The sequence below is a fragment of the Vipera berus genome (genome assembly GCF_964194415.1).
Source record: "Vipera berus genome assembly, chromosome: 15".
NCBI lineage: Eukaryota > Metazoa > Chordata > Lepidosauria > Squamata > Viperidae > Vipera > Vipera berus.
In genome coordinates this window covers 8,049,391-8,072,504 of record NC_138218.1, presented here as the reverse complement: position 1 = coordinate 8,072,504, position 23,114 = coordinate 8,049,391, and the positions used below count along the sequence as shown (strand labels likewise).

Below are 23,114 nucleotides of genomic sequence, written 5' to 3'. Positions count from 1 at the left end.
GTGTAATAATCCCCTACCTTTTAACACGCACACCCCTGCACACACATTCTGTGCTAAACAGCTGTTGTTTCTTCTTCTTTTTTTTTTTTTATTGAAAAGTTTTAAAATACAGTTTTCCTTTAAGAATCCCCCCTTCCCCCTCCCTCCCTCTTCTTCTTTTTTACATCTCTTCCTTGTTTGACACTTGTAGCAAATGGATGACACTGTCTACACTTTTGAGACTCTTCTACATCAGGAGTTGGGGAAGTCGTTGAGCAAAGATGAACTCTGCAAGACAATCCAGCGCATCCTGGAACGGGTGCTCAAGGTAAGGTTATCACCCCATCTTTGGGGTTGGGTTGGGTTGGGTTGGGTTGGGTTGGGTTGGGTTGGAATGGGTTGGGTTGGGTTGAGTTGGGTTGGGTTGAGTTGAGTTGAGTTGGTTGGTTGGTTGTTTCCAGTATCTCAGGGGCTGCCACAAAGAAGAGGGAGTCTACCTATTCTCCAAAGCGCCTGAAGGCAGGATGTAGCTTTGGCATCCTCACCTTAGATAATCTGTCTAAATCTTTTGTTTTTGAGTGCAAACGGGTAACATCCTTCCCGTCCATCTCTTTTATTGTTCCACTTCCCACATGACCTTTATTCTGTCGTTATTGTTTCTTGCTTTTTGTCCAAATGCTTTTGAAGGCTTGAAGGGCAACAGAGCCCCAAAGATGTTTCTCTGGGACAAAATAGCCACAGCATTTTGACTTATATACCGCTTCACGGTGCTTTCCAGCCCTCTAAGTGGTTTACAGAGTCAGCATCTTGACCCCCAACAATCTGGGTCCTCGTTTTACTGACCTCGGAAGGATGGAAAGCTTAAGTCAGCCTTGAGCCAGTGAGAATCAAACTGCAAACTGCAGGCAGTCAGCAGAATTAGCCTGCAGTACTGCATTCTAACCACTGCGCCACCCGGCTCTAAATTCTACGAATTTAGCAAGTGACGGGTTGAGAAAAGCCCTGGAAAGAAGGGCAGCTATTTTATTAGCGAAGCTTCCGCGATCAGCTTCAGAGCCAATCGTTTGCGATTCTAAATCCTCTTTGTCCCCAGAAATACGATTACGACAGCAGCACAGTGCGGAAGAAGTTTTTTAGGGAAGCTCTGCTGCAAGTCACCGTCCCTTTCCTGCTGAAGAAGCTGGCTCCCACTTGCAAAGGGGTAAGAGTTGCCTCTTCAAGGTTACATTTGGGGGAGGGGTCACAACTTCTCCCATCGTGGTAAACGAAGCCTGACGGCCACCGAGGCTGCTCCCAACGGAGGCATACTTTAAAGGAGAAGTAAAGGCAAAAACGAAGGAAGGAAGAAGGTCTATGGGGATTCTCAGTCTTCCAGGTCATTAACTTGTAGGTAAGGGGAAAAAAATAGCTACTATTTGTAGTACAGTCAGGTCGGGAGCACCAAAGCGCTTCCGGGTTGAAAGGTTGACAAGGTGGAACGGTGACATCGCCGCTGCCTCTACTAGCTTCCACGAATAGGAAATCACAGATGCTGGTTAAAAACAGTATCGTCCTTTCTGAGGTCCTTGATGCTCTGTGAGCTTGCTTATCTTCTTGCAGACGTTTCGTGCCCCAGCTAGGTAACCTCATCAGTGATTGAAAGGACTGGGGTGTGTGAGGAGGAGGACGAGGACTGTGGAGTCCTTGAAGCGCTCTGAACTTGCTTGTCTTCTTGCATTTCATTACCCAACTAGGTAACATCATCTGTGCTAGAAGGGAGTAGGGTTTTTGGACAGGAGGAGGAGGAGGAGGACTGTGGCATCCTTGAAGCTCTCTGAGTTGGGTTGTTTTCTTGCAGACGCTTCATGACCCAGCTAGGTACCATCAGCAGTGCTAGAAGGGAGGGGGATTTGCTCTCTGTTTATATGCATCAACACTGTTGATGTTTGAATATGATAACAGCAGCACGGTTACTGGTGGGACAATATTGGAAGAAGGATAGTTTGCCTACTATAGAAGAATGGGTGTTTAAAGTTTCGAATCTTGCAGAAATGTCTAAGATTTCTGCTTACTTGAAAGATCATTCACAGGAAAGATATATTTCAGTTTGGAGGAGATGGATAGATTATATTCAGAATAAATATGGGACTAAAAAGTTCCATTTAGCTTATGAGTAGATTTTAGAGGGATATTGTTATTCGTACTTTGTATGTAGTTATGTTAAAGGGAAGTTAAAGCACATTATGAAATTGGTTAATTGCATATTATGCATAATTCTTATTTAGAATATGATTATTATAACTATAATCCTGTATTTAGCTCTGGGAAGTAGGGGGGGGAAGTGGGCGGGTTTGGGGTGGGGGGGATTTGGGGATAATCTTGTTTTTGTAAAACTCTTTAATAAACAAAAAAAAAAACCACGGTTGATGTTACCTAGCGGGGTAATGAAAGCTTTGCAAGAAAATAACCAAGCTCAGAGGTACTGGATATAAGCAGGGAGCAAGTCACACTAACACTGATGTTGTTACCTAGTTGGGTAATGAAATGTCTGCAAGAAAACAATCAAACTCCGAGGGCACCAAAGACCTCCGTGTTGAACTCTGAGCTACAAACGCCATCGGTGGCCACCGCTCTGTAGCTGGTTTGTGTTGGCCGCGAAAGATGCAGCTGTCTAATATCTAACCCAAGAGGTGGTATATAATCCATTCTTATTTCAAAAGGCTCCTTAAAACTCGGGGAACCTGCTTGGATTCCTAGGGATGCTAACTTACCCATGAAATCTGCCTTCCGGGCTTCTTATTTCATTTGTTCTGTCTTCGAAAAGAGAGGAGATGCTTTTAATTAAGATAAAATTACACGGCAGACTGACCTGCTTCAAACAAAGCACCAGTGCTGAACATGTATTTCATTTCCAACAAAGACTTTATGGCCCATGTTGGCTTCAAGGGAGAAGATGTCTTTTGTCCCTGATTCACACCTGCTGTTGCTAAATAGTTGTTTCTCCTAGCTCAAGGGACACCTTGAGCTGCTCTCCAAATTGGTTGCGGAGAGCGGAAGGGTTGCCACGTAAAGTGAGCCAAAGATTTGACTCCTCGTCTTCTAAGAGCAGATCCTAAACACGGTATCGCGGTGGGCCTTAGGTCCACGCTAACTTCTCAACGGCCTGCCTTTGTCTCACTAGGACCTCTCAAGATTCCAGGAGCTGATTTTTGAGGACTTTGCCCGCTTCATCCTGGTGGAAAACACATATGAAGAGGTGGTCCTGCAGTCTGTGATGAAAGATATCATGATGGGTAAGAGACTCTGGTTCGGTTTTGATTGAGTAGGATTGTAGCGGATTGGAACCAGGTAGGGGAAGATGCTGTTTGCACCTCCTACTGTCGCAAAGGGACATCTTTGTAAACTGTGTCTCCAACCTGAAGGCTTTGAAAGATGGGTGGGTGGGTGGATGGATGGATGGATGGGGTGGGTGGGTGGAGGGAGGGAGGGATGAGTTGGGTGGATGGATGGGTGGGTGAGTGGGTGGATGGGTGAGTGGGTGGATGATGGAGGGATGGAGGGATGAGTTGGGTGGATGGATGGATGGATGAAATTCACCTAACCAACATGGTTTGCTGGATGTAATGGAAGAATCCCATAGTTCTGTGGAACATTGGCTTGGAAAATATTGCCTAGGTATTATTTAGTTTAGGATATAGAAGTTTCCATCTACGTTTGTCCCATTATCAATTGCAATCATTAAAACATTTAAGATCCCCATTGAACGTTATTGCTTGACATATAGGGTTAATGCATTATTTTCTGGTGTTCTTGTGTTTTTTTTAAAAAAAATATATATATATGGAGAACTGGTAGCCTTGCTTGACTTGGGAGAATTGCCTTTCAACCCGTTGCTTCTTTTCCTTTGATGCCTATTTCAGCTGTGAAAGAGGCAGCCGTCCAGAGGAAGCACAACCTCTACCGCGACAGCATTGTGATGCATAACAGCGACCCCAACATACATTTGCTGGGCGAGGGGACGCCCATCAACTGGGGAGAGGAGTATGGTGACGAAGCGGACATAGACCCATTGGACGAGAAGCAGCACCGGGCCAAGCAGGTTGTCTCCGTGATCCACGTGGATGAAAGCGCTCTGCCCTGTGAAGTTGGTTCTTTGGAAAGCTCTCCAGGTGGCTCGGAACCAGAGAAGTCCGACCGCTCTCCTAGTCCTCAGACACAGGATTCCTCTGAGCCTGTGAAGGAGCTCTGCACGTTGCTGGTGAAAGAGGTGGAGATCCCAGCTCCCGATGACCATGAGGCTGAGGAACAGTTACGCAATGGTACCGTGACGCAAGAGAGCGGAGGCACCTCGGAGCCAACGAAGGAGGAGAAGGAGACCTCTCAGGCAGAAGATGGCTGTCCCATAGAATCCTCCACAGAGCTCAATGGAGAGGAACGGGAAGCTCCAGCCTCAGCCCCTTCCCCAGTTGCCCCCACACAACCTCCAGCTCCAGACGGAGGAGTCCAAGCAGAATGCCCGGAACCCAGCCATAAAGAGACAGGCGAGGAACAGGTCTCTGCTCGAACCAGCAAGGTAGAAGCAGAGATCCCGGTGGAGGACAGCCACAAGGTCACAGATGAAAGTGAAGGGATGCAGACTCAGTTCTAGATCAGCCTCCCCGTTGGAAGAGGATTCCTCCTGAGCAGATATCAACACTGACGGGAGACCAGAACGGTGGGGGCGGGGGGAGGGAAACCCTGTGGGATGAGAAGGACAAAAAAGCAAGTTGATCCAAGGCCGGTGTAGGATCATCTTCAGCTTTAGATGCACTCGATTCTTCTGGAGAAGTTCTGCCTTTGGAGAAGGGGGGAGGGAAGGAATTGCGAGGGGGGGGAAACCTCAGAATGCACATTCTACATCTCTCGGGTCGCAGGTGATTTCCCCCCCCCCTCCTAGTCTGTTCTAGCGTTTCCCACAAACACGCACACGCTAGTTCTCCTGACTCAAAAGTTGCATGGTTGGGTTGGGTGTTGTGGAGAAGGGACTTGACCTTAAGATGCTAACAAACGCCTGGAGGGTTGAAACCGAGAGAAGCCATTGTGTTTCCCCATCTTGATCCAGACTGGTACTAATTTGACTTTTTGACCCCTAACTTGATGTTTGATGTTTCACCCCTTTGCCTTCGTCTAACCATGGATGGTAGAAGGCTCTTTCTCCTGTTTTGGGGGGGGGGAGGGCGGGGGGCAGGATCATTTCTTCTTGTCACCGGTGTTCAAGATTAGGAACGGTTCTCTCTCTTAACTTATCCTTTCCTGGGCCCTCCTCTTCCAGACGATTTTAGCAAACCATCCTAGAATTGAGGTGGGAGGTGGTCAAATTGCATTCTTTCCCCACTCCCACCCCCACCTCTCTGCACCCATCTCGGTCCAAAGTTATGCAGAGATGGAAAGCCCAGGAGAAAGTTAAGTAGATTTTTAGAAATGTGTGGATGTGGGTTAGAGAAAGTGGCGTGTGCTGGTGAAAGCTTGCTGGCGTTGGAACAGACCAGCAAAAGTTGACAGACAAGACAAGACTGCTATAGGAATTTAAATTATTTCAGTGGGGACCGTTGGCTGAAATGTCTTATGTCTTGGCTGCTCAGCCAAGGATGCACCATGCAAACAAAAATAACCCGTATATGCCATGCTAATGTAGGATTTGTTCATGGGTTTGTTACCTTGGCCTGCTCAGGTATCCTTGGTTTACCTGCACAGGTTCTCTGCTGAGCGAATGTTTTGTATTTTCCTTCTCTTTCCCAGGGAAGCAAAGCAGCAGAATAATCTTAGAAGCAGCCAGCAGAGATCCTATAAAAGAGAGATCCTATATGCACGAGTCTTCAGCCTAGTGGGAAGTCATTGAGGTTGCAATTATTATTATTATTTTAAATGCACTTGGTGTGGTGGCAGTAAACGATTTTGGGGGGGACACAAAAGGGAAAATGGTATTTCTTGTAGCTTTGGCAATTTCTGGCAAGTTATGTTTAGCAATTCAGTCGTGTTCTTGCAGGGTTAGCGATGTAAGATGACTCGCGTCCTTTCAATAGGAACTCGTTCCCCGTAAATGTAGGGGTCCCCGTTGCTTGCGTGACATGGGCAAAAGTGAAATGAAAGGCAGGGAATTGGGAGCGTGGCTTTCGGCATCCCATCCTGCCTTTATAAACCGGGTATAAATTTCCCTCTCTCCTTCCTCCTGAACCTGTGACGTGGATTGAAAGTTGGAAGCCACTCTTGAGCTTCCAGCTTCCGGCACTGGATTTACAAAATACCCATTCTAATCCACATTTATACACACAGACACACCCCTAGTACTCATCCATCTCCTCATCCATCCCTGGAGGACTTCAGAGAATATGGTTGGGCTTTGGCTTTTCACCTCTTTGAAGGACCAGGTTTTATTCTCATTCAACTTCAAGTTCTGTCTTGAGAACTTCAGTCAGTCCCTTGGTGAGCCAGGAGCCTGGCAACATCTGGATGGTTTCTGTTCTGGAGGAGATGTCAGTATAGTTCAACTCGGATCTTCTCTACAACTACTAATAGTGAAGGGCGGCTTCTTCTGTCTTCTGGGAAAGCCGTAGTCCGCTTCCAAGTTAGCGATGAAGGTTTCTGTCTTAAGCATCTCCACGTTGACTGGATCGATTGATTGAATGGGCCTACAAGAGCCTATTTTCCCAGGGTCTTCACCCCCCACAAGATGGAAGATAACCTCTCTCCTTGTTGATTTTTCTCCTCCTCCTCCTCCTCCTCCTCCTCCTCCTCCTCCTCCTCTGTTTTCATGGATGGGAAGTACAAAACATGGGTGCCTCATCACGTGCTTTGCCCCGAGTCAGTCTGGATCTGCTGGCAGAAGATTGCTCTTTTGAGGGGGCTTTTCCATAATCTCAAAAAAATAAAATAAAAATAAAAAGATTGGAATTCAACTTCTAGGAAACTGTGGTGCCAACTGAGTAAGGGAGCCTTTTTCAAACGCAGGCAGATGATCTTCAGCAGATCCAGAAATAGGAAGACTCCTTGGGAAATTGCCCATGATCCAAACGTCCCAACACTGCCCACCTCATCCTGATTTTGCTGCTGTAACCTTCCAATTTCACCCTGCCTGGTTTTTTTTTTGGTGTTTTTTTTAAATATTTGTAGTCATTTCTCTTTGAAATCGATTTCGGAGAGTGAGAAAGAGAAGGGAAATTCCTCGCTCGGATCCTACATTTTGTCCTCTTTGAATGCCTTCTGGTTAGGAACCAAATCTTCTTTTCCTCCTGTCTCTCTCTCTTTCAACAAAGATAGTATATATTACAAATCTTATACCAAATGTTTAAGAGAATGTGCTTATATATTAATAAAAAAATCAGCTTTATTTAATGCTAGTTCAGCCCATCTCTTTTATAAAAACATTTGGCTGAAAGACTCTGGTTTTGCTCTCTGTGTGTGTGGGGTTCCTCTTACAAAAGTTTACAAAAAATGTATTGAATAATTTGGGGGCAGAACCGGCTCCTCGTTCATTTTTCAAGAGATGGGAGTTTTAAACCTTGAGGTGGGGAATGCTGCTCTGACTGTGTTCACCAGTTTTATCAAGTTTGCCCAGCATTGCCAGACAGGGAAATTAAACTGCATGGGAAAAAGTTGTAGCGTGTTTGGACACACATACATGAAGACGTGATAACCTACTCCCCTGTAACTTAAATACTCATTGAGAAAGTATTCTCATAGGTAATTAGTAATACATTTATTGGATTTATTTTTTTAAAAAAAATACATTTCATAATTGCTTCAGTTTTAACATGGATTTAAGTAGATGCTAGGGATGTACAAAATTCCATTCCAAGGGACTCTGCATTTCTCTTCCAGAGTATACAATTTGGGGATGACCTTTTTTTTTTGGATGTGATTTTTCAGCCTCTCCAAAATAAGCGTGGTCTTAGAAGCAAAAGGAAACAGTCTGGAGTTCCTTGGAATGTTTCATTCCCCAGAAAGGAATGCTCAACGCTTTTATAACTGGTGCCAATCAATTAAACACATAGAATTGCAAGGAGATCCGTGAAAGATGTCAGACCTTTGCCTGCTCGCCTCTTTAAATTGTTTGTCTCTGAATGCAAAATAACGAGAGTTGGAAGGGACCTCGGAGGTCTTCTAGTCCAACCCCCTGCTCAAACAGGAGAACTTACACTGTTCCAGACAAAATGGCCCATCGGTGCAATTTCCATCCAGGCCCTGTTTATACTGATCTTAGAGATGGCCAGGGCTTTTTTCCTCATAGAAGGCTCAGAACGGAGTTCCGGCACCTTTTTTGGATAGAACCTTGTAGGGTAGGGCAAGGCGTGTTGTATGACATGTGTGAGTTCCGGCACCTTTTTCTTTTACAAAAAAAGCCCTGGAGATGGCAGTTCCAAAGATTTAGAGCAAATGCTTGGAGAGGGCCCAGTTCTATCACATTCTAACTTGAGTAGGATATTCTGGTAATTTTACCCCAAGACTATTGTGTTAGTCCTTATTGATATTGCCCAGATGGGTGACACCTTAACTCTCTTTTTGGACATGCAAGTCAGGGAACAGACTGAACATGCTAAGAGTTTGTCTCCTTCTCTTCCCACCTCTAAATAATTATTTTAAAAGGCCCATATAGTTCGTGGCCCTGAGTTCCTTGGGTTAGCGACACAGCCCCTGTGAAAAAGGGTCCTTTGGCAAACAATCTTTACTGCCCATTGTTTTGACAGCATGTGGGCTTAATGAAAACATCTGGGGAGAAGTAAAAGAAAAAAGAAAAAAAGAAGGCAGAATAAACACTGAGAATCGAAACAGACCGGATCTGTTAAAAGAGCTGCAGATCACGGTGTTGGCGAACAAATCCTTCCAACTCTGCTTTGAAAGCTTGCAAAGCTTATTCTACTCTAGATGAGAGGTCCCCATACTTTTGGGCGCCACCAGGGACCTGTTCCGTGGAGAGGGCTTTTTCCGTGGACCGGAGGGTGCGTGGTTTTGTGCGCTGCCTGCATCCCGCGGATGGGGCTTTGCTTGTTTGTGCGGCCCGGTTGCTGGCATGTCACAGCCCAGTACTGGTCCATGGACCCCGGCGGTTGTAGACCCCTGCTCTAGATAATAGGATGCTTATCCCCATCACTCCCTTCAAGGTTAGGGGGCAACATTTGTCCCTCCCTCCTGTCTTTCTACATTTCTGCTGGCCACTTTATTTTCCAAGCAAGTCAGAATTCAAGTTGATGAGGTTTAAGAGGGGCCAAAGATAGAGCTACCCCATCCCAAACACGTTCCTGTAGGGTTTGAAGGCAACCTCGGCGACAATCATACTGTGCCCTCTTAGATGGAGTTGAGGGCCCTCTGCTTGAAATTAACTTTCCGGGCACGAGAAAAGTCAGTTTTAAGGCACTTAGGAAAACAAAAAATGGCTAGAAATTGGAAGCACAACTGCAACTTTAGAGGATTAGAAGTTGGACAGTGTCCTGTCGGCAAGACAAGAGATTAAAATCGAGCTGAGCTCTCTCGTGGAGAGGAATTGTCCCAATAGAAGCCGTTCCGGTGGCAAAATCCAGCTGATTTGCAGTCTTGGATCTTTCTCTCTTAAGAATCTTCCACGCTGCTATCTGAGGCACAGGAGCGGATACGCCACGAAGTAGCCGATGGCCGAACCAGCAATCACGCCCAGGAATATCCACGTGTTGTAAGTCATGACGGCCAGCATCACCAGGTAGCCCAGAAACACCTGCACCATGTGGAGTAAAGTCTCTGCTAGGTGCCATGAGAGACGCCTTTGGGGAGAAGAAAACGGGGTGTCTTCAGAAAGCGAGTAAAAAAATGTTCTGCTCTCTAGCTTCCCTTTGTCCTTTTTCTATTCCTCCTGAAGGCAAACTTAAGGGTGTTTTAACTTAATGAGGTTCCTTGTTTAGGGTTTCTGCCAACTGGGCCTTCTAGAACCTAGATTATAGAACAATACGGTTGGAAGGGACCTTGGAGGTCTTCTAGTCCAACCCCCGCTTGAGCAGGACATTTCTGGAAACAGAAATAATAGAAAGAATAGAATAGAATAGAATAGAATAGAATAGAATAGAATAGAATAGAATAGAATAGAATAGAATAGAATAGAATAGGAATGAAATTAGAATAGAATAGAATAGAATAGAATAGAATACTGTAGAATAGAAAATGGAATAAGAATAGAATAGAAAATGGAATAAGAATAGAATAGAATAGAAAATGGAATAAGAATAGAATAAAGTAGAGTAGAGTAGAGTAGAGTAGAATAGAATAGAATAGAATAGAATAGAATAGAATAGAATAGAATAGAATAGAATAGAATAGAATAGAATAGAATAGAATAGAATAGAATAGAATATTATTTCTCTTGTTAACCCCACTCCCTTCTAGCACTGATGATGTTACCTAGTTGGGTCATGAAATGTCTGCAAGAAAACAACCAAGCTCAGAGAGCACCAAGGACCCTACACTCCTCCTCCTCCTCCTCCTCCTCCTCCTCCTCCTCCTCCTCCTCCTCCTCAAAGCTCACTCCCTTCTAGCACTGATGACATAATTTAGTTGGGTCATGAAAAATCTGTAAGAAAACAACCAAGCTTAGAGAGCACCAAGGATCACACAGTCCTCCTCCTCCTCCTCCCCCCGCCCAGCAAACCCCTTTCATCTCTAGCACTGGGGATGTTGCCTACTTTGGCAATGAAACGTATGCTACGAAACCACCAAGCTCAGAGCGCACCAAGGGCCCCTTTAAACAGAGCCTCAGCAAGCGGCCACGCTTAGCTGATCTTGTAAAAAATAAAATAAAATAAATGAGCAGAGAGCTTTGCTTAATGCATGAAAGATTTTTTTGGGGGAAATCTGAGACTTAAAGCTGAAAGTTGGCAGAGCGCCCCTGACAGGGGAGAAGTGGAATTATTCCCCGGTTCTTGTTAAAACGAAAGGCAAACCAGTACCGACCTGTCCCTATAGAATCGGGAACCAAACTTCAGTTGAACCAGATTTCAGATCTCATTCATCTTTTCTACGATTCTTCTCTGGCCCGAATAGCTTTTTTTTTTCCTTTCGGATGAAGGAATGTTGGACTCAGCTAGAGAATGTTTTTATCTATTCCCCTTTGGGGAGGGGGGAAACCCCCCCCCCAAAACAACGTACAGTAAAAACCTGGCAGCTTGCTTGAAAAAAGTTTTTCGTTTGGGAGAAAGGTGAACGATATAAACAAGGGAGGCTGGGCGAAAGCCCTGTTTTGCAGGTTTGTGGGGTTAGCGCCATCCCAGCTTTCAAACAAAGGTGCCCTTTGTGACACGGGCATTGCTGCTTCCAAAATGATGTGCCAGGTGTCATTGGAAGAGGGGGAGAAACAGTAACACACAAACACAACTGCATGCACTGCAGCGTTTTCCTTACCTCTTCAGCGAGCTGGTGGCTGGCCCCACATCTGAGTTCACGGAGACCCCTTCCCGCAAGTTCTCCTGACTGATGCTAGGGGCCAGGGCCGTCTGTGAATGCTGGATCACTTTTGCCTTGCCAACCTTGATGCCTTCATATATCACGGTGAGCAGCATGATCAAGACAACGGAGAGCACCATCCCTGTTAAAACACAGCACAAACACTGCTGAGGGCTAATAAAGGAGAATAGAATACAGAATGCAGACTAGCAGAGTTGGGAGGGACCTTGGAGGTCATCTAGTCCGACCCCCTTGCTCAGGCAGGAAACCCCATACTATTTCAGACAAGTGGCTGTCCAATCTCATCTTAAAAACCTCCAGTGATGGAGCACCCACAACTTCGGGAGGCAAGTTGTTCCACTGGTTAACTGTCTTCATTGTTAGGGGGAAAAAAAGAGCCTTGGTGGCGCAGTGGGTTAATGCCTCCTTAAGTAACACCAGCTGCCTGCAATTAGTGCAGGTTCGAGTCCCACCAGGCTCAAGGTTGACTCAGCCTTCCATCCTTCCGAGGTAGGTAAAATGAGGACCCAGATTGTTGGGGGCAATTAAGCTGACTTTGTAATAATGCCGCTTGGGGGTGTGTGAAAGCCCTAATAAGCAGGCATATACGTAGAATGAAGGCTACTGCTAAGCTTGTAAGCCGCCCTGAGTCTTCGGAGAAGGGTGGGATACAAATGGAATAAAAAAGAAAGAAAGCCCAGTTGCCTCTTGAAAAAGCAGCCTTAGCTTTACTAGCATCATGGACGTACGTCTTCAATGAACTTGCACGCGTGACCTGGACAAAGTAAACCAGAGGTAGCGGTGTGATTTTGAGTTTCTAATGATGGGTCTGGGTTGACACAATTCAACACCTCTCTGCTGGTTGTTCCGGCTACCCAGGGTGTGCACAATAATTTATTATGCCAGCAATTCAAAGGCGTCAATTCTCAGACCAAAATACAGAGGTGCCGTTGGGGTGAACTTAAGAGACAGCTTGCAAGGACGCAACGAGACACATCCCGAGCGAAGGGGGCACAGCCCCAGCTAGCTAACATGGGCACGGGGAGTTACAGTTCAGCAAAACGCAGTAGGTTTTGATGCTTTGCTCTCTGGCAGGCCCATCTGTGTGCAGCAAAGACGTGAGTACTACAAAACAACCACCTCCAGCTTTTGTTTGCTTGGGAGCAAAGGGTACAATTAAGGCAGGGAATTGGGTTTCTTCCCAGAGGTTGAACAACTTGGCTTAGCTCTCTGGATTTGCTCCTTCTCTTCTGACTCCTGGGGTGTGTGTGTGTGTGTGTGTGTGTGTGTGTGTGTGTGGAACAAAAGCCCTTTTCACCACCCTTTTCCTGCTGAAAAATGCTGCCTTGTCAGGCCAGACTTGAGTAATAAAATTGTTGTCTCCGTTCATCTTGATGCCTTAGTCAAAAGCCCTGGTTGCTCCTTGTTTCTTAATCAACCAGCCTCACCAGATCAGATCTTGACAAAGCCAACAAGAATGGCGAGATCAGGGATGGGACCATCCTATTTGCCGAAGCTCGCCTTCTTTATTTTTTTTATTTATTTATTTATTATTTTTATTTATTTATTTATTCTCCGAAGACTCCGGGCGGCTTACAAGCTTAGCAGTAGCCTTCATTCTATGTATATGCCTGCTTATTAGGGCTTTCACACACACACCCAAGCGGCATTATTACAAAGTCAGCTTATTGCCCCCAACAATCTGGGTCCTCATTTTACCTACCTCGGAAGGATGGAAGGCTGAGTCAACCTTGAGCCTGGTGGGACGCGAACCTGCACTAATTGCAGGCAGCTGGTGTTACTTAAGGAGGCATTAGCCCACTGCTTCTTTAGTTTGGAACCGACCTGATCTTGGCTGCCAGGATTCCTGACCAGAAATTGACCGGGGCCCTTAAGCCGATCCAAGGTTCTAGACTTCTAGACGAGAGAACCGCAAGATCAGGAGAGAGAGATGGCCTTGCAGCACACTCACGTACCAGCTGCCAGCAGCGTCTTTCTTGATTTCCCAAGAGCTGGGTTTAAGTTTGCACGAACAGGTTAGGAAATAAAAGTTAAGAGATAAGGGCTTCTGCTCGGCTTTTCGGTTGGAAAGCCCCACCCCCCTCACACACACACCCGCATGCCAAGGAAAAATAAAATGGAGACGGGGGTGGTTAGTGAGCATTCTAGAGCATTAGAAAAGTTTGCAATGGTGGCGAATATCTGGAGCTCGGGTGTTGGATGAGGGTGAAGGCTCATGCCCCGAGCTTGTGGATTGGTTTCCGAACGTTTCGTTAACTGTCTAGGTAACCTCTTCGGTGGCACTAGAAAAGTCTCTCAAATTTGCTTCTGTGATGGTGCAGACCTAGCTGGTGTGCTTGGCAAATCACAACAGATTAACAGAGTTGGAACGGGCCTTGTAGATCTTCTAGTCTAACCGCCTAAATCAAGCAGGGAGACCCTATACCAATTCAGTCAAATAAATGGCTGTCCAGTCTCTTTTTGAAAGCCACCAGTGATGGAGCACCCAGAAGCTGTTCCACTGGTTAATTGTTCTCACTGTCGGGAAAATTCTAGGTTGCTTCTCTCCTTGATTGGTTTCCATCCATTGTTCTTTGTCTGGCCTTCGCGTGCTTTGGAGAATAGGTTGACCCCCTCTTCTTTGGGGCAGCCCCTCAAATATTGAAACACCGCTATCAGGTTGCCCCTAGCCCTTCCTTTCACTAGACTAAGGTAAAGGTAAAGGTTCCCCCACACGTGTGTGCTAGTCATTTCCAACTCTAGGGGCCGGTGCTCATCTCCGTTTCAAAGCCGAAGAGCCAGCGCTTGTCCGAGGACGTCTCCGTGGTCATGTGGCTGGCATGACTAGACGCCAAAGGCGCACGGAACACTGTTACCTTCCCACCGGAGCGGTCCCTATTTTTCTACTTGCATTTTTACGTGCTTTCGAACTGCTAGGTTGGCAGAAGCTGGGACGAGTAACAGGCGCTCCACTCTGTTACACGGCACTCGGGATTCGACCCGCCAAACTGCCGACCTTCTGATCGACAAGCTCAGCGTCCTAACCCACTGAGCCACCGCGTCCCTTTTCACTAGACTAGACACACCCAATTCCTGCATGTCGTGCTTGATGCCTTTGTTTCTGCCTTGCCATGTGGCTTATTTGATAATCTAGCTATAGTTGTGAAAGTTGGACCTTAAAAAAAAAAAGCGCGAGACCAGAAGAAAATCGATTTCTGAAGAAGCTTCTCGGGTGAGAAGCCAAACACCTTCAAAGGAAAACAAGGAGGTCCACTTCCTCCTGGAAAAGCACCGTTGGGATAACATCGCCGTCGTACTTAAGCAAATCCTTGCAATATAAAGATGGATGTTCTCCTTCCGTGTTGCATTTGCAACACTTAAAGACTCTTCAAAAAAAAGCAAAACCCAATAAACCCCCACACCCCAGCTCTTAGAATTCCGCAGAGAAGCGTTGAATTGTGCTGAAAGCAGTTGCTATGAATCTTGTAGCTAGCGTGGCTCCTTCAAGTTCATTTTTTTGGGTTCTGGGAAAACGCTCTCAAGTCGAGTGTTTGAAGGAAATCTGAGATGCCATGTCAATAGGGCAATTATTCCTAACTGCCCTTCCCCCATTGCTAAAGCTCAGATTTCGTACAATCAGTCAAGCTTGAAAGGTTGTTTTTTTTTTTGGTTGGGCAGCTCCTGTTTTCCTTAGATAAGTTCGTTTGCTTACCTCCCGGGCTGTGGACATCCCAGAAGTCAAACAGGAGAATCACTTTGTCTGAGAAAAAGAAATGCATCTGTAGGGAAAAGTGGAGGCGAAAGAAAACACAACAACATTGTAATATCTGCACGTCTTTGGTAGCTAGACATTAGTTAATTCCAACTGACTTGCTGCTGTTAGATCTGGGCTGTAAAACCCCAGATGCCCACTAGACGGCAGCGAAGGTATTCAGAAAACATTCTTTGAGGCCATCTAGTGGTGCTCCACGTTGTTTCAGCCTGAATCTAATAGCTCTAACCATTCAAGGGACATAAGAGACCTTGTAGGTCTCTAATCCAACTCCTCACCCAAGGCAAGAGTCCTTACACTATTGTGGACAAATGGAGGTCCAATCTTTCCTGGAGAACCTCCTGTGATGGAACACCCACAACTTCTTGAGGCGACCTGTTCCACTGGTCAATCGTTCTCACTATCAGGATGTTCTTCCTTGGCTGCAGGTTGTATGCTGAGCTTCCATCCGTTGCTTCTTGTCCAGCCCCCAGATTACAGAGAATAAAACAAAGGCTTGTTCCCAGTGGCATCCCTTCAAGTATTGGAAGGCAGCTATCATGTTCCCCCACCCCCCAAAAATCTTCTCATTATTAGGCTAAAACTAATTAAACATAGCCTGACTTGTCCACCACGCCTCTTGTCTAGCTGTGAAGTTTCCTATAATTTCATTTTACCTTTGCACTTCTTTGAGATAAGGGGACCCATTTCCAAACAAAACTCTGGGCTATAGGCCCCCTACTGTTTTTCTATGAGAGGGGGGGAGAGGGAGAGGGAGAGAGAGATAAAATAGATAGATAGATAGATAGATAGATAGATAGATAGATAGATAGATAGATAGATAGATAGATAGATAGATAGATAGATAATGGATGGATGGATGGATAGATAGATATGATTTCCAAAGGGACAAGGGTGGGATGATAGATATAGACAAGATAGATAGACAGATAGACAGATAGACAGACAGACAGACAGACAGACAGACAGACAGACAGACAGACAGACAGATAGATAGATAGATAGATAGATAGATAATGGATGGATGGATGGATAGATATGATTTCCAAAGGGACAAGGGTGGGATGATAGATATAGACAAGATAGATAGACAGATAGATAGATGATAGATAGATAGATAGGTAGGTAGGTAGATAGATAGATAGATAGATAGATAGATAGATAGATAGATAGATAGATAGATAGATAGATAGATAGATAGATAGATAGATAGATAGATAGATAGATATAGGGGGACACAGAGAGAGAGATGGGCAGGCCGTCTCATTGGACCTCATATTCAGTAATTTAAAAAAGATTCTTAGTGGAGGCAAATTTGCAATTTGTTTATTTTAATTTTTTTTGGAAATGAATACACTCTGAACAGGATAACATCAGATGGAATGGAACAGCTAATGGGCAACTGGAGGCAAGATTACCGTCCATGTTTAATCTCTTGCCATGCTGGTTAGTGTGAAACAATAGGCTGACTCTGTATGTGGTAATTTTTGATCAGGTGAGCGCTTTCTATTTGTGGCTAACCTGTGATTATCTGTCATCTTACTCTTCTTAATGGAGGCCTTTGCTTTTCCGTCCCATCAGGCTTTTAAAAGCCGTTTGCAAATACAACTGGTCTTTCGGCCAAGCACCTTAAACCTCCAGGAATCTGGAGTTCTCAGTTTGTGCCTTTGTGACTGGAGCCAAATTCCACCCTCCCTCAGGAAGGCGACCACAAATTTGTTGTGAATCACAACAAATAACAAGAAAACCAACCAGTCGCGGGGGGCAGTCGTGGAACCAAATTTAGTGTAGAGACAATGTGGGCGTCTCATCCAAAAGGATTCCCCACAACAACTAGCCCCACTTTTCCTTTCCACTCCAATAAATCTCCACGTTCCACGGAAGGGAACTCACAAAAGTGCAAATACTGCTCGTCCTCGACTTACAACCTTAAGTGAACCCAAACTTTCTGCTGCTGCAGCTGATTTTGGTCACCATATCACAAAAAAAAGATGTTGAGAGTTTGGGAAAAAAAAGTTCAGAGAAGAGCAACTCAGATGATCCAAGGCCTGGAGACCAAAACATACGAAGAACGGTTGCAGGACTTGGGTTTGGATAGTCTAAAGAAAAAAAGAAATAGGGGAGAGTATAGCAGTACTGCAGTATTTGAGGGGCTGGCCCAAAGAAGAGGGGGGGTCAAATTATTCTCCAAAGCACCAGAGGGAAGGATAACAAACTGGTTGGAAACTGGTCAAAGAGAGGAGCAACAAGACCCTTGGTGGAGCAGTGGGCTAATGCCTCCTTAAGTAACACCAGCTGCCTGCAATTAGTGCAGGTTCGAGTCCCACCAGGCTCAAGGTTGACTCAGCCTTCCATCCTTCCGAGGTAGGTAAAATGAGGACCCAGATTGTTGGGGGCAATTAAGCTGACTTTGTAATAATGCCGCTTGGGGTGTGTGTGAAAGCCCTAATAAGCAGGCATATACATAGAATGAAGGCTACTGCTAAGCTTGTAAGCCGCCCTGAGTCTTCGGAGAAGGGCGGGATATAAATGGAATTAAAATTAAAAAAAATAAAATAAACCTGGAAATAAGGAGAAACTTCCTGACAGTGAGGACAATCAACCAGTGGAAAAACTTGCATCCAGAAATCCTGGGCGCTCCATCCCTGGAGGTTTTAAAGAAGAGATTGGACATCTCCCTTGTCTGAGATGGCGTAGGTTCTCCTGCTTGAGCAGGGGGCTGGACTAGAAGACCTCCAAGGTCCCTTTCCAGCTCTATTCTAAAATGGGGCAAAACTCATTTAAGAAATGTCTCACTTAGCAACGGAGATCTTGGGCTCCATGGAGGTCATAACTCAGGGGCGGCCTCTCTATGCTCAGTTTTGTCTTGGCTGAGGCTTTATCCGTGCCCCGAGCTGAGAAAGCATTTGGAGGCCTTGTTCTCCCAATCTTGGCATTTGTGCTTCTTGTTACCTGGAATCTGCCAAGGTTTGGGCAGGTGTTTAGGCGTGACTGGATTTGCCTAGGTGTGGTAACAGTGAGCACAAGGGGAGTGGAAAAGAAAACAACCCCACACCGCCCAACAACAACAACAGCAGCAGCAGACAGTTTCTCAATCTGCAAGGGAGATTTCTGGATGGAAGTGGTGACTCTCAAATCAGCCGGCTCTTTATGTAACTACTCCAAGGAAACTGTAGGAGGAAGTTTAAAAAGAGGGGTTCTGCCACGCTCGTGTAAATCCCGAAGCTAGGAGGAAAGTAACAGACACACACACAGAGAGAGAAACACGCACACATACACAATCCCGCTTGGATGCATTGTGGCTTTGAGGGGCCCTTGGTGGTTTTCTTGCAGACGTTTCATTACCCAACTAGGTAACATCATCAGCAACCCAACCAAAAAACCACCCCACATACTCGAACTGGAGTATAAATTGAGAGCAAATCCCACTCCCCTCTAGCACTGATGATGTTACCTAGTTGGGTCACGAAACGTCTGCAAGAAAACCGCCCAGCTCAGAGAGCACCGAGGACCCCTCCTTTCAACCGGGGCTACAGACATTCTCCTTTAGAGATTGTGTTTTGACACGCCGTGAATTTATGAAAGCAGTTCTTGGGAAACAAAATATATAGACTGTTTAGGCCCAGCGCCCTAGAAAACCCAGGTTGAGAGTTTAGAACCCAGTTGGTCAAGCAGATGTTTCTGGGAAGTTCTCCAACCAAATTATAAAACCTGGATGTGATTTCCCTTGCCCTTTCCCCCCCCCTCCAATCAAGGATAGACCTCCCACTCAAAATGAGGCTTCCACCTCCTGTTTTTGCTCATGGTCACTTTTCAGCTTGCCCTGCTTTCTATTCCAGCCTTCCCCAACCTTTCCAGCTTTGTGGACCGGCGGCAGCGGTGGGGAGAAGGGGATGGCACACATATCCACTGCTCACACAAATGGAGCTTCGCACATTCGCCCGCTGCTCATGTAAGCGTAGTGCGTGTGCACGCTCACCTGCCACTTCCGCAGCCCTTTTCTGAACGGGCCATGGCCCAGCGGATTGGGGACCCCTGTTCTATTCACTTTTGCACCTTTCGCCCCCCCTGCGCACTCCCAGACCAAATAACACAACTGTGCTTGTGACAGCGAGTTCCTGGCCGAACTCTAAGCCCTCAGAAAACCAAGCAAACAGTGGACTGCCGTAGTGTTCATCCTCCGTTTCCCCTTTCTGTTCTCACAGCTGAGCAAGGAAAGAGGAACACGGTGTGTAATTTGCCTCCAGAAGTTTTTGCAATGTTTTCTCCTACTCGAGAACCAAAGACGTGGGTGTCAAGTTCAAAGATACCACTACTGGTTGACATTATGGGAGAACAGCTGTTTTAAGTAAAGGTAAAGGTTCCCCCGCACACGCGTGCTAGTCATTTCCGACTCTAGGGGCCGGTGCTCATCTCCGTTTCAAAGCCGAAGAGCCAGCGCTTGTCCGAGGACGTCTCCGTGGTCATGTGGCCGGCATGACTAGACGCCAAAGGCACACGGAACGCTGTTCCCTTCCCACCGGAGTGGTCCCTATTTTTCTACTTGCATTTTTACGTGCTTTCGAACTGCTAGGTTGGCAGAAGCTGGGACGCGTAACAGGCGCTCACTCTGTTACGCGGCACTCGGGATTCGACCCGCCAAACTGCCGACCTTCTGATTGACAAGCTCAGCGTCCTAACCCACTGAGCCACCGCGTCCCTCCAACAGCTGTTTTAGCAATGGCTAAATCTGGTAGCTGTTTTTTTTTCTTTCCAAATGGCACATTCTATTAAGGATATCGACTTTCGTCAGGACCAAGCTTCCCCAATTTTTGTCTTTTAATAAAGAAAGTTGGTTGGAAAAGGGGCTACCATATTCCGGTTCCCCTCCCACCCCCAGTCTAATATCTGAACTCAATGAATTTTAACTCTTAAGAAGTTGTATAGCTTTCCATTTTCTATGAGTCCCACAGTTGGTTGACCAAGCTATCTGTTTTAATCACACCTCGCTTGCCTTTCTGGTTCTGAGGGATGTTAAGGTTTTTAAATTTTCAATTTTAAACTCTTTTGGGGCTATTAATTTAATTTTATTTTAATTTGTACATTGCACTGTTTTAATTTGCCCCGCAAACCGCCGAGTCCTTCGGGGAAAAGGGCGGTATATAAATCTAAACAAACAAACAAATAAATAAATATTGCCTTTGGCCCTTTGGGTTACATTTTATATCTTGCTTTGTTAATGAAGTAGCTGTATAACAAACGTTTTAAAAAAGCAACAACAAAGAGATCAGGAAGAATTTTAAAACTGACACAACCATCCTGGATGCCTATAAACTCTTTTTGTAACAGGTTTTATTTTTTTTAAAAAAAATGACAAAGTAACAGCTAAAGAAAACGTTTATTTTAGCACAGAACCCCCAGATCCAAATAAAAAGACAGGCGTTGGACAGGGAGACTTTAGAAAGGGTTTAAATCAATGGCTTTTGCTACATTTGAAGGCAAAACTGGGAGAAGTTGTACAAGGTTAAAGGGATCGACTGGGTTCATAGTCGATCCGGTCTTTCCCCCCCCCCCGTGTTTGTTTGTTTTTTTTAAATAGCAGAGATGACATTTCTGATCGCCAATGTTTTGGATGGGGAAGCCCATCAAATGTTGGGTTGAATGTTATTGTGGATTGCCAGAAAGAAAGAAAAGCAGAAAAAGCCAAACCCATTACAAAATTGAAAATAGACTCACCGGCATCATTTTTTGTTTTTTTTTCCTCTTCCACTTCTTCTTTTCACTGCTTTTGCTTCTTTCCCCACCGTAGGAAAAAAAAAAGCAGTGCGCAAAGCCGCGGGCGAGTTGATGCGAAGAGCTTTTGCTTGGTTTCTGTTCGCCCCAGCTATGGAGGTTCCGCCTTTGGCGAGAGCCAACTCTGGGGTTAATGAAATAAAAAGTCCAGAGATATGATTGCAACCGAGGCTTCTGCAAGCAATTACGCGAGCGGGAAGCGCAAGGCACGCTGGGGATTGTAGTTCCTGCCTCTGGATTTCGCCCCGCCCGACTAGATCTCATCATAAACAAGTAGCGCGCGTCCTGCCGCGCGCTGGGCATGAGTCAAATCTCCAGCCAAATTCGTGGGTGGATCTCGAAAGGAAACCCGATCCCCCTGTTCCCACCCACCCACCCCCCACCCCGGGACTACAACGCCCATGATTGGTTGCTTCCCAACCAGAAGTGGGACTTGGGAGTCCGTTATAGACAGCTTGCAGGGCAGATGCAGTCGAGGGACCGCTGGAAAGATCCCTTCTCACGTAAGCAGGGTGTGAGTTGATCGGTGCCTTCTGGGGAAAAGAAAATAAAATAAAATAAACGCGTGCTGGGAGGTGCTTCCCTTTAGCAACGGAGCCACGTCAAGAGTCATCGCACCGAATCAGAACGGAGTCAAGCCTGCTGCAAAGATATTGCAGAATTTTTCTCCTTCCTTCCGGCGAAAAGTCTTTGCGGGACCTTTTTTTTTGGCAATGGGTGCAAATGGCTCTTCTCTTCTCTTCTCTTCTCTTCTCTTCTCTTCTCTTCTCTTCTCTTCTCTTCTCTTCTCTTCTCTTCTCTTCTCTTCTCTTCTCTTCTCTTCTCTTCTCCTTCCTTCCTTCCTTCCTTCCTTCCTTCCTTCCTTCCTTCCTTCCTTCCTTCCCTCCCTCCCTCCCTCTTGTCTTGCCTTGCCTTGCCTTATCCTATCCTATCCTATCCTATCCTATCCTATCCTATCCTATCCTATCCTATCCTATCCTATCTTTCCTCCCTCCCTCTCTTTCTTTTCCTTTCCTTTCCTTTCCTCCTTCCTTCCCTCCCTCTTCTCTTCGCTTCTTTTCCCTTCCCCTCTTCTCTTCTTCTTCCTTCCTTCCTTCCCTCCCTCCCTCCCTTATCTTATCTTATCTCATCTCAACTCAACTCAACATCTTTTCTTCCTCCCTCTCTTTCTTGTTCTCCTTCCTCTTCTCTTCTCTTCTCTTCTCTTCTCTTCTCTTCTCTTCTCTTCTCTTCTCTTCTCTTCTCTTCTCTCTTCTCTTCTCTTTTTCCTTAACTTATTTTATTTTTTTAATTTATTTTCCATCTAATCTGGTGTCTCCAGGCATTTTGCTGGAGCTATAGACCCCCCCTGCCCCCCCTGCCTTGCAAACAGAATGTTTTCTTATGCAGACCTAAGGAGAAGACCAAGCCTATATGGAAGGGCTTTCCAAATACTTGCACTTGAAGTCTTTCCGTTGGATCTTTTGACCGATGTTTCCGCTCACAGCCTGGACTGTTGGTTTGCATTTCCTGCCTTCCCTGCTTGCAGCTTTTGCTTTTGATTTCACAGAACTGGGGGTAGTCACCCTTCCTCTTTTCCGCCACTGTCCAAACCTGGTGGGATGGTCTTTCAAAGGGATCTGGCTTTAGAAATGATCTCTGAATTACCTTTGTTGGTGAAAAGTTATCATGCCTAGTTATCATTATCTCATGCCTAGCATCAACAGAATAACCGAATAACAGAGATAGATAGATGGATGGATGGATGGATGGATGGATGGACAGACAGACAGACAGACAGACAGACAGTAGTATTACTTATCCTTCGTATGATCCTTGGTTCCCCCTGTATTGTTGTTATTCTCTCTGTTGCTTTGCATGTACGCGGAGTGCTTCTGTACCAGAGACAAATGGCTTCTGTGCCTACACACACTTGGCCAAATAAAGTATTCAATTCAGTTTAATTCAATTCAATAATGAATCATAAAATAAACCTAATGGAGATTCTCAGCCATCCAGGTCCGTGGTTGTCCAAGTGAAGAAGAAGCTAGCTAGACAGTCACTTGTCTGAGATGGTATAGGTCAGGGGTAGGCAACCTCGGCTCTTTTATGACTCATGGACTCCAACTCCCAGAATTCCTGAGTCAGCTGACTCAGGAATTCTGGGAGTTGAAGTCCATGAGTCATAAAAGAG

The 23,114-nt window shown here is 45.7% G+C and overlaps 2 protein-coding genes across 4 annotated transcripts in view; one reads left to right on the top strand and one right to left on the bottom strand.

The window, feature by feature from the left end:
- Positions 1-7,361, top strand: part of NIBAN2 (niban apoptosis regulator 2) — a 53,637-nt gene extending 46,276 nt beyond the window's left edge. The window contains exons 11-14 of the mRNA XM_081339805.1: positions 191-307; positions 1,073-1,180; positions 3,140-3,251; positions 3,879-7,361. Of these exons, the coding sequence (XP_081195931.1) occupies positions 191-307; positions 1,073-1,180; positions 3,140-3,251; positions 3,879-4,606 (1,065 nt within the window). The 3' untranslated portion in view covers positions 4,607-7,361. The remainder of the gene's footprint in view (positions 1-190; positions 308-1,072; positions 1,181-3,139; positions 3,252-3,878) is intronic.
- A 270-nt stretch (positions 7,362-7,631) lies between these two features.
- Positions 7,632-21,040, bottom strand: SLC31A2 (solute carrier family 31 member 2). Of its 3 annotated transcripts, none has more exons than XM_081339852.1 (4): positions 20,885-21,040; positions 15,110-15,176; positions 11,356-11,539; positions 7,632-9,728 (listed from the first exon to the last, which is right to left on the bottom strand). In XM_081339852.1, the coding sequence occupies exons 1-4, from the start codon at positions 20,891-20,893 to the stop codon at positions 9,560-9,562; spliced, it is 429 nt and encodes a 142-aa protein (XP_081195978.1). In that variant the 5' UTR covers positions 20,894-21,040; the 3' UTR covers positions 7,632-9,559. The 3 variants fall into 3 exon arrangements, with proteins under 3 accessions (XP_081195978.1, XP_081195979.1, XP_081195980.1); XM_081339853.1 differs by lacking the exon at positions 20,885-21,040 and adding an exon at positions 15,467-15,933; XM_081339854.1 differs by lacking the exon at positions 15,110-15,176.
- Positions 21,041-23,114: the final 2,074 nt, after the last annotated feature.

Bases quoted from the DNA above. Each gene is read 5' to 3' on its own strand.
- SLC31A2 (XM_081339852.1), bottom strand. The intron at 11,540-15,109 runs GTAAGCAAACGA...GTGTTTTAACAG, and splicing joins GGATGTCCACAGCCCGGGAG to GGATGGTGCTCTCCGTTGTC. The intron at 9,729-11,355 runs GTAAGGAAAACG...TTCTCCCCAAAG, and splicing joins GCCACCAGCTCGCTGAAGAG to GCGTCTCTCATGGCACCTAG.